The sequence below is a fragment of the Colius striatus genome, chromosome 12 (genome assembly GCF_028858725.1).
Source record: "Colius striatus isolate bColStr4 chromosome 12, bColStr4.1.hap1, whole genome shotgun sequence".
Taxonomy (NCBI): Eukaryota; Metazoa; Chordata; class Aves; order Coliiformes; family Coliidae; genus Colius; species Colius striatus.
The window spans coordinates 13,913,343-13,929,786 of NC_084770.1; the positions used below are offsets into that span (position 1 = coordinate 13,913,343).

The 16,444-nt window shown below is 38.3% G+C and overlaps 1 protein-coding gene across 7 annotated transcripts in view; it reads left to right on the top strand.

Moving 5' to 3' along the window:
* The window catches only part of DOCK10 (dedicator of cytokinesis 10), a 156,687-nt gene that overhangs the window by 86,079 nt on the left and 54,164 nt on the right, over nucleotides 1-16,444 (top strand). For all 7 annotated transcript variants that reach the window (XM_062005368.1, XM_062005369.1, XM_062005364.1 and 4 more), the window contains exons 8-15: nucleotides 1,176-1,359; nucleotides 2,745-2,830; nucleotides 4,974-5,057; nucleotides 6,173-6,328; nucleotides 7,743-7,964; nucleotides 8,792-8,914; nucleotides 9,524-9,606; nucleotides 15,631-15,753. In XM_062005368.1, coding sequence (XP_061861352.1) covers nucleotides 1,176-1,359; nucleotides 2,745-2,830; nucleotides 4,974-5,057; nucleotides 6,173-6,328; nucleotides 7,743-7,964; nucleotides 8,792-8,914; nucleotides 9,524-9,606; nucleotides 15,631-15,753 — 1,061 coding nt within the window. The remainder of the gene's footprint in view (nucleotides 1-1,175; nucleotides 1,360-2,744; nucleotides 2,831-4,973; nucleotides 5,058-6,172; nucleotides 6,329-7,742; nucleotides 7,965-8,791; nucleotides 8,915-9,523; nucleotides 9,607-15,630; nucleotides 15,754-16,444) is intronic.

Sequence of the window (16,444 nt, forward strand, 5' to 3'; positions counted from 1 at the left end):
GATTTAAGCAAGGAGGAGTGACAATTGATGCAACTGCTTCCATAAGATTAAGAGGTAAAAGCCTCACTAATTTGGTACATTTGTGGAATGAAGCACCTGTTAATTTTTATGACAGAAATTGATGGATTAGCCATCTACTGCAGGTAAAACCTGGTGATACAGAACAGCTCTCAGAACTCAATCTATGGCTAGTGTACTGGGCATTGGTCCATATTCTGTACCTTAAATGCATAGAATTGAAATGACTGAACAGCACTATAGGTCACCATTTGCCTCCTGCAAAGAATTGTTGAAATCACCGGAGTCATTTTAGAAACCCTTCTAACACAAAGGCATCAGTGGCAAATAGTCATTGTTATCTTTTCCCATGGAAGTATTCATTCTATTGCAATCTTATTGAAAGATTTATTGGTTAATCTCTAGTCCAAGTTTAGATCATGACACCCAGAAGCCCTTTAAGAAAAATATGAAAATAATAAAATTTTGTAGAAATGTTCTTATCCTAAACACAGTGTTTCTATCTTCATTGGATGCAGAGAAATTGTTACATTTATGTAGCTCATTAGCATCATCTGTAAATATCTTGAAACAGAAGATTTTATAAATTGTTCACAATTATCTCTGACCTATTTGAATCCTCCCTGAGCAGTCAGGGATGAAATAGTCTTTGATCACGTGCTGGCTTTGCTTGCTTGCTAGTTTGAATTTAGAGAACTCAGTTCTACTCACACTGAGAAAATACTTGTGTAAATTAGCACTACCTAGTATCTTTCTGAGCATCTGGTGGGCTGATAAGATGTAGGAGATGGACTTTCGATGTGGTCTCTGCAGACAGCTATGACGTGTGTAACAAGGCTGTAGTTTGCCATCAGAGATCTTCACAAGAGGTATTTCCTACTGCAGTTTAAAGTGGTGTTGTCCACAGTCTTAGATTTCTACGGGCAAATAGAAGGCATATATTTGGCCATAGAACATCTCAGAGGCAACCCTACAATAAACAGACAGAAATTTGTGTTAATATCGCAGCATTTGGATTTTCATTAAAGCCACTGATTTTTGCTTGACTGTTATTTTTAAGGAATGACCGTATACAACTCTATCTTATGGATGCCTCTTCTAGTACCTTTCTATAATTAGTTCTAGTGCTTATTTTTCTTTTCCTTTTGTTTCAACAGAATAACAGGCTTAGGAAACATGCCTTTGAGTTGAAAATGAATGACCTCACATACTTTGTGCTGGCAGCTGAAAATGAGCAGGATATGGATGACTGGATTTTCACTCTCAACAAAATCCTGCAAATAAGTCCAGAGGGAACCATTCAGGAGAGGAAAAGTGCAGATCTCACTGATCTGAAAATTGGTAAGAGTGAACAGCCTCTTGCCTTATTTTTTTTTAATCAAATGCAAAAGATTAAACTTTTAGCTATCACTATTGAATCATTTTAACTGCCTGAGTCTGTAATGGATTCTGCACCTATTGATTTCTGATGAAGCAGCACCAGTCTTTTGGCAATCCCTGAACAATGTCAGCTAAGTCCCCATAGATCATTTTCAAAGGCAGAGGGGGAGGTAAAGCTGCTCCCCACAAAGTCAGCAGAAGCAACGTAGCTCTGCTTTGCACGTGCAGCTCTTTTTCAAATATAGTCCTCTGTGTCAGTTATCTTGTTAGTACTTTGTGTTTTACTGTCTTGGGAGTCAGAAGGTTTTAAAGAGTTTTGTGCTAGAGAGAGGTTAGATCAGTTCTTTTCCAGTGTTTTGCTTTCTTTAAAAATCTGGAGCTAATAATGAAAAAAAAGCCAACTGTGGTGTATTGCTCTTTCCCCAGAAGCATGTTGACTTCTCATTTCTTGCTTTTGTGAGTTTGCATATTAACATACTTTCACTGTGGAAGAATGAACTGGATGCTCTGTTATACTGCTGTCTTCATGTGGCAGTAACTCATTCTTCCACATAATAAATCCATGTTCAGTTTGGACGAATCCCAGCTGAAATTCTAAGACTGAAAACATGATTTGAACTGTATGTGCTCTGAGTTGAAGCAAAGCTTTGAATCCACATGAATGTGAATCTTGGGGAAGTAAAATTTGATTTTGGAGAGTTCTTCACATAGCCAAAGATGTTTTCACAATTTGGAGGCACAAGAAACTTCCACTTCAGAATCAGAGAAGTACTTTTGAAAATCCAACCCATAAGGGATATTAATAAAACAGGAAGAAATACATGCATAGAAGGTCAAAGATATAAGGCTAACAGAAAACAGAAGTCTCTACTGGTAAAATCCCTGATAACAAGCAGAGGAGTGTTCTATGGAGTTAACTTGTCAAAAAGCATGATGCTTTCTTGGCAGAAGAGCCTTAAATGGCTGTAATGAATTATTTCACATTGTGCTGAATTACCTAGTAAGAGCAGAATAGTCCCTGGTGAGGTGAGTAAAACAAAGAGTTGGCTGTATAATGCCATTCTCTGGAATTATAGATTTGCACCTCATGGAATCTAGACTGCAACCTGGCCTTTCCCAAAGAGCAGGTAAGGTCCTGCCTGCCTCACTGAAGACTCCCTTTACTGAGAGTCCAAAATCTCTTGGTTGATTTCAGTCCTTGATGTTGCCTCAGAAGGGACTGAGAACCAAGGGAATAAAAAGAAAGAGCATGGGGATAGATTTCTCTTTTTAGAAAAAAAAACCCCAAACCAATGGTAATAGCAAGTATAATAAATATATTTGCTCTTTTGTTTGTTTTTTTCAAGACTCTCCGGAGGTTTTGGTGAATTGTGATTGCTCTCAAGAGGAGACTGATTCTTCAGAGAATACCCTGCACCCAGACTTTGCAAAAGTAATGGATGTTGCTTTTATCTTTACAGGTTTAGTTGAAAGTGCTACCTAGGTGAAAAACACCTATCAGTGGTTGATTAATAGTATTTTGAAAGGTTTGAAAATAAAGGACAGATTGTTGTGATTGTTAGAGCCATGACAAATGACAGGAATAATTGTATTTTTAACAGCTGATGACTTCGTTTAAATGAGAAAAACTCCACTGGATGTAAAGAAAGTAGGTGCTCCCTAGAATGGTTTGATTTAGGCCGGTGAAGTCAGTAAGGATCTGGTCCCTCCAGTTATCTGTGAAAAATTTACTCTTTTTAACTGCATTTCCGAGAGTTTGGCTTTTGAAGAGCCAAGATTTCCTGTGTGACTTGCAGGGAAGCGAGCTGTGAACTGCTCATCCCCTTCTGTAATTTCATTGAAAGATGCATGTAATATCAGGGGAGGCATTTTGTCCTCTAGATCTCATAAACTGCTTCATATGAATAAGATGATTGAAGATGGTGCTATGCAGCTTTTTGATGAAATGTTAAGATTGGATATATTTCACTGCTTTTTCTTTACTGAATGTATGATCTGTACATAATCTTCTATTAGGGAGCTCCTATAGATACTATATGTCTACACAGCCAAATGCTTTTTGGGATGTTACTCCTACAGATTTGAAGTGAAAGCTGTATATGCAAATGAGGATAGAATATGGTCTACATTTCACTATAGGTTGTTTTCATTGTATGAAGTGGTCACTTAGAGTTTAAAATCAGAAAAAAAACACCCAAAGAAAACCCAACCAACCATCCAATGAGATGAAATGTAACTGAGCTTATATATAAAGAATAACAGTAGTATCTGATCCTCTTCCTCTGTGGTTTAGTTAATGCAGATATCTACAAGGTATCTTAAAGATATCTCAAAGACCCCTGATGATCTGAAAGACTGAAATACGTGGTTACTGTGTTGTGTGATACCTGTATTACCCTGTTCCCCACCCCTGGCTCTCTAGTGATCTGTGGCTTGCCCCTAGTCCTTGGCAGGTAAATCTGCTGATCCCATGATGCCTAAACCAGTATAGAAGGGACACATCTAGACCTGCTTCTACAAGTCAGCTTATGGTGAGGGACAAGTTAGAAAGTGAACACAGATCTCTTGGTCTTTCTGTGCTGCTTCTGCTTATTACTTAATATGTGTCAGCAATGCCATGCTATTGTGAGAAGCACAAAACATTGAATGGGACCTGAACAAACGCATAGCCTCTGCCATGTCAGCTGAGGTTTGTACTGTCTTGGGCAAGCAGAAAGGTTTTGGACTCCATTAATAATTCACAGATTAAAATAAAATGAAAAATGGAGAAACAAAGTGCAAAGAAAGAGTGAAGGAAGTGAGCATGTTTAGACTCACAAAAAAAGGTTTCAAAGATATCATGAGGGATCTATAAAGAGAATAGAATGTGTAGGGCATACCTCGTGTTATATTAATGGGCTTAAATAGTGGGGAAAAATATATCAGACATAAGGATAAACTTCTAAAAGGCAGGGTTGGAGAACAACAGGTGGCTTCAGGAGGTTATCAAGTTGGTTTTATAAGAGAGCTTATTATTAATTTAGATGTATGTCCTTCAGAAATAAAATGAATGCAACTTATCCTGTCTTGTGGCAAGGCCTTGTGGAATTTGTGATGGATGGGGAGTGGATGCTCAGCCATACCTTTGGGTGATACACTGCAGTCTGTTTATATGCCTGCCTGTAAGGCTGAGCTGCACTTTTTTCCTCCCCTTTCTGCCCTCTCCCTTATACAAGTGCTTTTCTGTGGGGCTGTTCCATTTGGGTTTTTTTTTTCCCTCAACTTGGGAATCCTTAAAGTGATTTTAGTGCAGTGATCCACTGTTCTGACATCTTACACCATGGATTCTTCAGTAACATTTGAACTTGAATTACTTAATTGATCTATTTTGAAGTTCCTTCAAAGTATATCATGGCCTAAACATTCCTGCTTCACTAGCCTACAACCTTCAAAGTGCTTTAAGGTGCTTTGGGATAACTACTGCAGAAATGGAAAGTATTGTCACAAGTGAAACACCAATCATGCATTTAGAAGTCTAACAATTCTATGGATTTCTGTTCTTGTGCAGAAAACTAATTTGTTATCTCTCACCATAGTACATCACAGAAACAGAAGAAACAGTGAAAGCTTCTCGAAACACAGAGCGACTAAACCTTTTCTCTTTGGATCCTGATATAGCAGTAAGTGAGGGGTTTATTTCAAGTTCTTAAAAGTTTTACTGTACATATGCACTGAGCTAACTGGGTTAACTGTGCCACCAGAGTGGACTGCATGTCAACAAGCAACTGGGTATACCTGAGGCTTCAGCTTGTAAGGGGGAGGGAACCTATCTCTAGTCTGTGGAGGTTTCTATATAGACTCTACCCATATCTGATCAGAGAACATTTGAGGATGAAAGTGGCCTCTGGAGGTGATGTAGTCCAGCCTAACTATGGTTTGAACCATTAAAACAAACTGAAAATACTACAGGAGCAAAACCTCTTGATCTGGGAATGTTACAAGAACAGTGTTTTTATTGTTATTTGTTAATTTGAATGCAAAAATGTGAATGCATATAAAATGCAGTGGGAAGGTACAGTTGGAGGTCCAAAAGGCTATATATGTGACAAAGTTCAACTGGAAATGTTGGAAATGCAGGTTGCCTTTCTTTTTATCTTCAGCATACTTACCATTTGGTGCCATTGCTCATGATTCAAAGAATGTTATTCTTTGCACTGAATATATTTTTGTCAGTGATTGAAGTGGAAATTTGATTATGGTTAAAAAGAAGACTTAAGTAAAAAATGAAGACTTAAGTAAAATCAGAATCAGTATATGATTGAACTCATACCTGTTGTCAGTCAACTGCAGTGCCGTTATTAAGAATGGTAAGCACATTGAAATAGTGATGTGGTGTGTAAGTAAGGGTAAAGGAAGTTAAAAGTCTGAAATCTACTCCTAAAATGTAGTGTTATAGGCTGAAAATATGAAGCTGTTTCATTCTTATGAGGAAAATAAGAGTAAGTTTCAGAAGCAGTAAGTAAAAAAAATTAGAACTTCTAATATAAGAAATTGAACTTGGATCCCTAATTCCACCTCTGCCGTTGTATATCTGTCCTCAGGCAATCTTTTTGCTTTGCTTCCTAGTCTGTAAATTAGGAATAACATTCATTTACTATGGTAATGTGTAGATACTAGCAGTGAATTTTGTGAGGTTTTCAGGTCCTTTGGTCATTGTGAAGATCTTTAAAAAGCTTACTTAGTCCTGGAATGCCATGCTTTTCCCATGTATAACAAATCACCCAACTTATTCCAGTCATCGAACCCTCAGAAAAAGGAGTTTCCAGGAACAAACTCAGTGGTCAAGCCATTTGAAGAAAAGCCTGCGAAGAGGATCCTGGTAACTTGCAAATCACTGAATCTGAATCTCCAGGCCTGTGTTACTGAAAATGAAAATGATCCTTCAACCAATGTAAGCTTTACTTATTTCCCTATGATTTTTCTTTCCTTTTTCTTTTTTCTCTCTTCCTGTGCACTTTGGAAGGAGAAGGTGAAAAGAAAGCTGTATCACGCACACATACGGCATTAATTCCTCCTCCTCTGCCCATCCCTTTGGATTGAGTAATGAAACTGATAAACTTTTCAATAAAAATTTTGAAGCTGATTTATATTGCAGGCTTTTAGCTACAGTTCAATGGGGAATTAGAAACAATTGCTGTAAGTTTTAACTGCCAAGACCTATGCAGGGAGGCACCTGAATACCAGTTAATAACTTTCCGAGAGAGACCAGAAACCAAGCAGACTATATTACAGAAGAGAAGGCAAAATAGAAAGGACTGTATGCTTCATCAAGTGGAAAAGCCCAGCTAAAACCAGGACAAAACAGAAAATGTTGCTCATTCTTACTTTAAGAAAAAAAGGGTGGGGAAAAGTGAGATGTAACTGTCAGGCCGTAGCTTTTACTTAGTTCTCCTGTGAAGCAGGAAGGTTTAGATAAATTAATGTCCTGGCAACTCAACTTTCATACATTACATATGAGACATTGATTTGGGTTTTTTTCTTTTTTCATTTGAGGATGACCTCTGCAGTGAGTGCATATTCAGCATGATGGAGTCGATACTTTTTTTGGCAGGCTGAAATAACTGTTTAAGTTGAACTCGTGATAACTATACCAAGGGCATGCCATAATTCACTACAGTAGCTGAAAAATCATAGAACATTGTATCTACCATGTGTTGTTCCTTATCCTCAAAGTTGAAGATTCTGATTTCTGGACAGTTCAAAAAGCATTGTTCCAAGACTGATTTTTTTCATCAGAGCTATGGAGGCGCTTTGGAGGTTACTTACAGTCATAGGATTTAATTCCCTGGTACTACATGATAGAATAAGTGGGTATTGTCAGAGGGGTTTGAATGCTCTCAGTTTCATAGCAAAATGGAACATGTGTTTCCCACAGAATAATGCCCCCACGCATTTGTGTTTGTACCAGTAAACATTTTTCGTCTACTTACATTTGTCGTCTTTGTGCTGATGATCCCTGGAAAGCCCACTCTCAATCTTCTTTCTTTTATAATGACTATGAATCTACATTTTTTAATCCTATTACATGTTTCTCTGTGAGTAATTATTTATTCGAATAATTACCTGTGACAAATGATTTTTATTCCACAAGTTTCTAAATTAGCTGTCAATAACTGCCCCTAAAATACCTGGTTGGAAACTAACATTGACAGTGATGTGTGTGAACGTGTGTTTTTAGTGGATCTCCTAATTCATAAATAGTATTTGTCTGGTTTTTTTTTTTTCCTAGCTGCAGGAATCTATTAATAGACAGAGTTTACCCTTGTGCTTTTACTGCTATATTATGTTTCTGGTGTTTTCTCTAGGTAGAGCCTTTCTTTGTGAGTGTGGCACTGTATGATGTCAGGGATGGCAGGAAGATCTCTGCTGATTTTCATGTGGATTTGAACCACACACTCGTTAGACAGATGATTTCAGGTTCCTCATTTTCAGTAGAAAATGGCACTGTTGAAAATACAGACTCACATGAAATGGAAGAACCACAAATCAGGGGCTTCCCAGAGGAATGGCTGAAATACCCAAAACAGGTATTCCACATGTGACTTTCATGACTTTGACTCATGTGACTTACTTTAATTCAATAATAATATTCATTTTCATCAGAGAGAATTTATCTGTACTACCAGTGGTTCTTGTTCTCAAGAACAGGCTTTTGTTGCATATCAACAGTACTTGTAATGTAGATGCATGATTTTTGAGCTCCCTGTATAGACTTTAAAACCATTTACAATAAAAACTTTGAAAAAACTGTTTATTATATATTATATAATACATAATATATATTATTATATAGTAGAATAATATATTATTATATTATAACTGTTATTAACTGTCTGTTATTTTGAGAAAACATCCATGTTTCCTATGCTCTTTGGGTCCATTTGCTGACCTCTCCCAAACCAGCCAAATGAAACTGCAACTTAAAGAGATGCCTGGTTACTGAGTTAATCTCAAAGTACTTCCACATTCTTACTGTTGCTGTAAGCCACACCCCAAAACCCCGTACATTACCTGTTCTTCTCCCTGTCATTCCCTTGAGGTATGATTGATTTATGCCAACTTTCAGTACTGTCCAAAAGGAACAGTTAGGTCAGGTGATGCTGACATGGTCATACTGCTTCTGGATTTGAGTCAGTCAGTTTGCAAGGTGCTGCATGAGCACAAGTTTACTTCAGCACTAGCACAAAGATTTTATTTTCCATCTGACTATATTGAATATATAGAGATAATAATCCTCAGTAATCCTGTATGAATGTGATTTTTTTTCCTGTTTCCATCTACAGAATGCCCTGGCAGTATTTTGTGTCTCCAGTATTGCTGTATACTTTTTAACTGTTCTCCCTTTTATCCATAGGCTGTTTTCTCCATCAGTAATCCTCATTCTGAAATTGTATTAGTGGCAAAAATAGAAAAGGTGCTTACGGGAAACATTGCCAGCAGTGCTGAACCTTACATTAAGAATCCTGATTCTTTTAAGGTAATGCAACAGGAACATCATTTTCTTGTCAACTTCAGTCTGTTGGAAGCTGAAGACATTGCAAACTGTGCTCGCAATCCTCACCAGTGTGTGGTTACTGAACAGGACAGGCTCACTGGAGGCCCACGCCTAAGAAGGCAAATGTCCAAGTTCCATTGACAGAATGAATGAAGTACCATTTTGTCTGCAACATACAAATCTATTCGTGGCATTCCTATGCTAATTATGTCTGAGCTGAGTGAAATTTTCTTTCAGCAATCTTTCAGAAATCATGAGTTCGTACACTTGGTATATGAGCAGAGTCTGGGTGGGCACCTGTTTGTCTCAGAGAGGAAGCAGTGCATCTGCGTTGGGTATGTTACAGAAAACTGGAGTAATGACTGTAACTAATGCAGTTCTGACTGAAGGGATGGTGAAGGGGCTCATTCACCAGTGACATCCAACTCATCTGTGATGTCTTTGCTGTCCACCCAGAACATTCTGTTTACAGACAGTGTCAGGATAAGTTATATTAGCCTTTTCAGCAGAGGAGTACTTGAATATACTCTGTGCTGCATTTCAGATATTATAATAATATTGACAAAATAATTCATATTTTCTTTTTTATAGTGTGCACAGAAAGTGTTAAAATCCAATAAACAGTTCTGCAGCAAGCTGGGCAAATACCGTATGCCATTTGCTTGGTCAGTGAGGTATGTATTCATTATTTTTATCATTTTATAAACATCTTACAGCTTATTCTGCTCTTGAGTTTGTATCCTTTTATTCTTTTCCACTTTTTGTGCCTGAAGCTAAGCAGAGCTTTCTGCATGGTCCATGACCCCAGAAGATCCTGAAGCTTTGTTATTTCATTGCCTTATTTTACACACAGCTGAACATTGGTTACTTTCTCATTAAATGTTACTATGGTGGAATCTTTTCTTCAGGTATGTAGGGAGTTGTCAGGGAGTAGCAAAACTGACTGTCAGAATGTCAGTTTGTCATGATCTCCAACAGTGTTTTGGTGCTAAAAATTACCACGAGATTTCAAAGTCACAAGTCTCATGAGAATTTCCTACAAAGATGATTACAGTCTGAAATAGAGTTGCAGTGGCCACCTAAAATACAGATGCACAAATTTGAAGCTCTATTCTTGTTATGATATTTGTCAGGTTTTAGGGAAAATCTAAGCAGGGATTTGGAGGTTATAGTGCCCCTAAAACTGTGTCTTGCAGGTGACAAGGGATTGTGCAGGTGAAGGATTGTGCTTCAGGTGCTCTTGTGTTTTTAATAGGTGGTAGGAAACAGCTGGTTTTTTTTCTTGTTTGGCATGTTATTTGGCTTTTATTGCAGATCTGTACAGTGGCAGTGTTGGATTCTTGTTCTTCTCTCTCTCCTCCTGGATAATTCCTTGCTAGTCTCACCCTTTAAATTGAGGCTCTGCCTTCTTTCTGCCATGGATAGAACAGAGAATGTAAAATTTTGTGTTCTCTATAAGAAAGAAAGTTATTGATTGTTGAGTGAAAGCATTCCTTCACCTTTGCAGCTTCAGAACAGGTGGAGAGCTCCCTGAAGCTGTAGGGAGGGAGGAGGAGCAAGTGCTAGGTGAAAAAGTCACAGCCCATGACCATGAGGGATGGCTGTGCATTTCTGGTGTGGACATACTGAGCACCAGAGGTGCATGTAGGGAAAAGCGTATGATTTTGAGTATGGTACTTAGATGACAAAGGAGAAAAAACACAGTAAGATATAGCTGAAGAGTTCATTTATTTTTTTATTGACATATTTTTGTCAGCATTCAGTAGAAACAGAACTATGTGTGTGCTCAAGAGAAAGACAGATAATGTATTCTGATCTGTCATCGCAAGCTCAAGGATGCTTATTAATATTTAATCCTCTGTGTAGCCAAAGGACCATTCATCAAAATTATATTGATGGGTGTCTCTTGGGTTGACAGAACTACTTTTAGTGTGTAATGGACTATACAGTAGCAAGAGCTGCAGGCTTGGCCTCAGACTGGCTTGAGGCTTTTTCTTAGCTCTGGCCTGTCTGTCTGTGGCAATACCATTAATGATATGTCCTGCACCTCAGTCATTGCTGTTGCTATTTTTAGGTGGCATGATGATTTTAACTAGTTCAGGGTCTGTCTAGTCACTCATGCATTGCAGAAGGCTAAAACATTCTTCTGCATCTTCAGCAAATCTTATGTCAGTGTTTCTTACCAAGAAAAAAAAATACTGCAAAGTTCTCTGTTTTGAAGAAGTGCATTTCCCTTTTGTAGAATTGCCCAAGTGACAGCCCCAACTTGCCCCTGAGTGAGCAGGAGTAGGTAGAAGCAGGGTTGAGGTCATGCTGTACTATACTGGCAGGCAGGAGTTTTAATGTGAATGAGCCATGGCAGTGGATGTGCTATGGCTGTACTGTGGATGAGCTGTAGCTGTGGATGTGACATAGGTGTACTGCTCCAGTTCCTGACCCAGTACTGTGTGTCAGCTCAGAAGTGTGCCTAACAGACGAGTGAAATTTTACTTGTATCCCGGTAAGCTGACCAGCACCTTGGACTAGGGTGCACTGAAAAGACACTACTTTTCAGAAGATTTATCCTCTCCTTTCTGTGGTTTTTCAGGTACCTTATCATTAAAAATGCCAGTTGGGAACTCCTTGGTTTTCTCAGACTTAGTATTATAAATGCATTAATTTATTTTTTAATAACAGGCCATATTGATGTGGAGTAAGGAATAAGTCCAGATTAGATCAAGCTTGACAGATAAATAGTGCTCCACCACATGTAAACTTGCCTGTGAGTTCTTTGAGTAACGTGGTATATGATAGCAGCAGCCTCCATTCACTGCAGCCAAGTGAGCAGAAGCATTTTCTATAGATGATTGCTCTACTTAACTGCCATTCAACTAAGGAGAGCACAGCAGCTTGTGCTGCCACAACCACCAGTATGTAAACAGAGATGTTGTCTGTAGAATTCCATACAGAATGGCTAATTGACATAGACTGGAATGTGGCAAAGGACATAAGGCAGGATAAGAGCAATAGATCTTCATTTGATAGGAGCTCGCTTGTGTGATACTCAGTACAGTGGACAGGAATACCTGGGAGTCTGGCTTTTTTTTTGAGACTTTTTGTCAATGGAAACCCCTGAGTCTAGTCCCATAGGTTTTTCCATTTCAGAGATGGCAATGACTTGTTTAGCTGAGTATTCTCTCTGAAATTACAAGCTCCTTCTTAAATGTGCCATCCAGTCTTAGAAAATATGATCAAAAAGACCTCTGCACCATACTACATTTTTGCTTCCCTAGGACAGGTTCAAATAATTCCTAAATATGTTTATCTAGCTGATATTTTTGGATGTGATTTCAAAAACATGAGTATATGCTTGCAGTGCTAACAAATGTTCAGCAGGTTCAACATTTTGCAGACATTCTGTTTGTATTACACAGATGGCCTGCACATGGGCAGAAGTCATAGCCGAGGTTTGTGGACATCCTTCAGTTCCAGCAGGCTGCATTATTGGCTGGCATCCTGTTTCAGTGCTTAGAAAGCTTTCCTCCCATCTGTACAACTAATTATAGAAAATATACTTGGGTGTGTTTATCAGCTCTTAAACTTTTTCAATATAAATGACATTATGAAATAACATAGTTTTAAAATCATTGACCAAATACACCATGTGTATGAACTTGTGGTATCACTGATGCTGCACGAGGAATTTATTTAGTTCATTGGATCAGATTCTGCACTCATTTTCATGTGTTTGTGTATTAACTTTACTCAAGACTCTCTTTGGTAAAAGCAAAGTATAATTTGGCCCTATAAAATCTATTCCTATTTTCACAGCTTGAAAATAGAAGTTTCCACAGGAGACTATCACACTACAGGGGAAAAAATGGTTTGGCTATGAGAAATAGCAGAAGCCTAGGTTTGGAAATGTGTGTTCCAGTTATTTCATTCTGGCACTAACCACACTCCTGTTTTTTACGTGGAAACTTTCCTCCCTCTTTAAAGCAGATGGCCACAGTGCAATTTTTATATATATTCAGCATGCCAAAATGTTGACAGTTGGGTATTGTGCATGTGACTGAAACTCTTAATTAGCTCCTGTGGCATCCTGTAGCATCATTCAAAAGCATGACTCAGGGTTCCTCCCTGACTTGGTGTTGGTAGGATCTGGTGTCTGTAGATTCTCACAGGTATAATTACAGTATGTGTTAGAATTACAGTGTGTCAAATCTATCTGCCATTCTCATACTCCTGACAGAACTGCCAAAGTTTGCAAATACATGCCTGAGCTACGTATTGTAGATGTGAGGAAACATCACTCATAGAGATTAGTCTTTACACTCTGCTATTCCTTCAAACCTTCTCCAAGCTCATAAACTCCACATTTTAGAGACTAATTTTTGAATCCTTCAACAGCTTAATGCAACTGCTGGTTCAGTTCTCAGCTGGCATAGTTTGATATAGCTGGAGGTAGTGAGGCTGCACTGATTTACAGTAGCTGCAGGTCTCACACTGAATCTCTAACCCTGGAGCAATTTTTCCATAAAACATAAGCCACTATTCAAAAAGTAGCTTTTTCAGGGTTAAATTGTGAACAATTGTGTAGGTTTTCCTCACTTAAAGAACTTTTTTGTGATTGCAGAGTATCAGCTAACAGTGTCAGAACAGTAAAATCATAGAAACACTTTAAGGACTGAGGTGATGTTTCAGTTTCTATAGTGAAATCTGTTAACTTGTTTTCCCCAAAAGTGACACCTTTAGAATCTCTTCAAGATTTTAGTACTGTCAATGTTTTCTTATTAAAACCTATACTAATAAGTAACCAGCAGTAAGGAGACAGTGCTCAGTGCTCAGCACCACTCATCTGGAGTGAGCTACTTAGAGCACAGACCTTGTTCTTTTTCCTTCTACACTGTAAACATCCTCAGCCTTGTTTTATGATAAGTGTCCCTACACCCTGTTGTGCTGAGCAGTGTTTTGCCTGGTGTTGGAGCCTGCACTGGAGTTAGTTACTAAGCTTCAGCAGAGCCCAGCAGCACAGCAGAAATCACTCGCTAAATGTTTTATTCCTCTCTGTTAGTCTAGAGAATGAAACAGTGCTGAGCCCAAGTAAATATCAGTGTCACCAGCACTGTGAGAACTATTAAATCTTATCTTTTTTTCTTTCTGTTGATTTGTTTGTTTTTTTTTCAACAGCGGTTGAATAGGATTTGGAAGTAAGTGGTGGCTGCCAGAAATTAACTTAACTTTTGACATCGTATGTTTGGATGGACCTTACTCCCTCTAACTGCTGGAGTCAAAAATCTGATAGAGAGTTTTTTATTCTCTACAGTTAAAAAGAAATGAAATTATGATGCTTCTCTCAGTTAATTAAGTTAAGACACGGTGCATTTATATTTATCCTTGAGATCCTCTTCCAAGGGTTTACTCTGTTATTTTGCGTCTGGCAACAATTTGTGCTGGCATCAATTCTTTTCCTCACTGGCAGAGAAACAGAGAAGGAAATTAAGGAAGCAAGATTGGCCAAATGATTCACAGAACAACAGTTAGTGTCAAGAACATTTTACTTTTGTTAAGCAATGTTTTTACATACTACAGTCGAATCCAAGGTTCATTAATTTGGATAGCTGATACATTATCCAGTCCAGCCAGTGTGTGTGGCCCTTGGGGATATACAAAGGGCACTGGAACGTCTTCATTAAATCTTGCAAGTGTCGATGAGCAGGAATGGAAATATCTGAGAATGTTTTCCTGTGCGCACAACAGCTGATACTTATTGTTCCCAGTTATAGACAGAAACCTTTTTTTTTTCCCATCTCATTTGGCACTTTGTAGCTGGTCCACCAAAAATTCAGTCAATGCTCCACAAACTTGTTTTGTGAAGGAGAGCTAAGCCCTAGTGAGTTGATGTCATGCTCCTGAAGGATGCAGAAGAGATTTAATAGATAGGAGGATTCAGTAGAGATCTCTAATCTGGTTCTGCAGAAGCATACGTTTCTTTGCATAGTGAGATGTAGTGACTGGGATTTGGTGTCGTGCTGTGATTTCTGGTTGTCATGATTTTCATCAGATAATAACTTCTTGAATTAAAATAGTCTCTGAGGTAACAAATACTAAAAAAGGCTTCCTTGAAATAAGAGGTCAGTCTCTTTTGTTGAAGTGAGGAGTTGTGAAGTCAGCAAGGTGGTAAATGAGTCCCATCTCAGCCAGGAATGGGCTCTCTGGGGCTGTCCCAAGAGCTTGCCAACAGGCTGGAGAAGGCAGCCTCAGCAATGTAGGGGTTGATGGGAGCAGAGAGCTGGCTCTGGTGAGGTGCTGCACACTTCCAGCTTTCGCAAGTGAGACTTAGCTACAGAAGAGGAGGAAAAAATGATGAATCCTGAACCAGATGGTGATCTGCTCTGGCATTAAACCCCAGCAACTCTAAACTGTGAGCAGGCACACTGAATCTGAGGACAGTAGGGACTGTCTGTGTCATGAAAGATTGGATAAGGTTTTAAGTCTTTGCAGGACTAGGTTTGCACATGCAAGTATGCTGAAATTACCTATGCTCCTGTAAATGCACAGCTTGGACAAGCTTTCTTGTGTGAAGCTCTGCAGGGAGCCCTGGAATTTGTGTAGGAATTCTTATCATAATCCTGTTAAAAGATTACATGACAGTTTTAAATGTTCAAATATATATATATATGAATTTTTCTAAACATGTCATTTTTCTTTCTTTACAGACCAGTGTTTAAAGATAATCAGGGAAATGTTGACAGAGACTCACGATTCTCACCCTTATTCAGGCAAGAAAGTAATAAGATTTCCATGGAAGACTTGATTAAACTAATAGCAGAATACAGAAGGTAAGGAAGAGCTTTTAATTTGGTATGAGAAGGAATAGAAGCTTTATAAAGCTGTGCAGAAGAATTTTCACAGCTTTTTCTCTTAATTGAACGTCATGTGCCAAAGTGGCCATATTAAATTAGTGGTTTTCACATTAGCCTATTACTTGCCAAAAGAGCTTTAGGTTGGACTTTCCAGGAAAAGTGAAATGTAATTTGGCACAAAAATAAATGTTGTTATAACCTAAATCTAATGATTTCTTAAAATAACTTCCATCAGGGGAGATGCAAGTGAAGTAACCAACAAGAGAACATTATCTCAGGGGGAAAAAAAAGAAAAAAATAGAGATACAAAATAAAAATCATTCTGTAATGGTTTCCCCACTCCTTGCTTTTGTTTGTTTGGGTCTCCATGACAAACTGCAGAGTGGTTGTTGGAAGGAAAAAATTTCTCCAAGTGTCTGACAGTGTGTAAGTTACTGAATAGCTGTTTGGTTGGATTGTCTTCCACACAGGTGTAAATCAGGTTCATTCTAGAGCAGTCTTTGTTTATACTGGATAAGTCAGATAAGAATTGGACCATTAATTTCTTCCTCTCTCTTCTGCTTTAAATATGCCTAGAAATGAATTAATCTGATTGACTTCTGCAATAAGATCACAGAAAGATTGAATGTCAGCTACAAGGCTGGATCAGGTTCTTAATCTCGTTCCA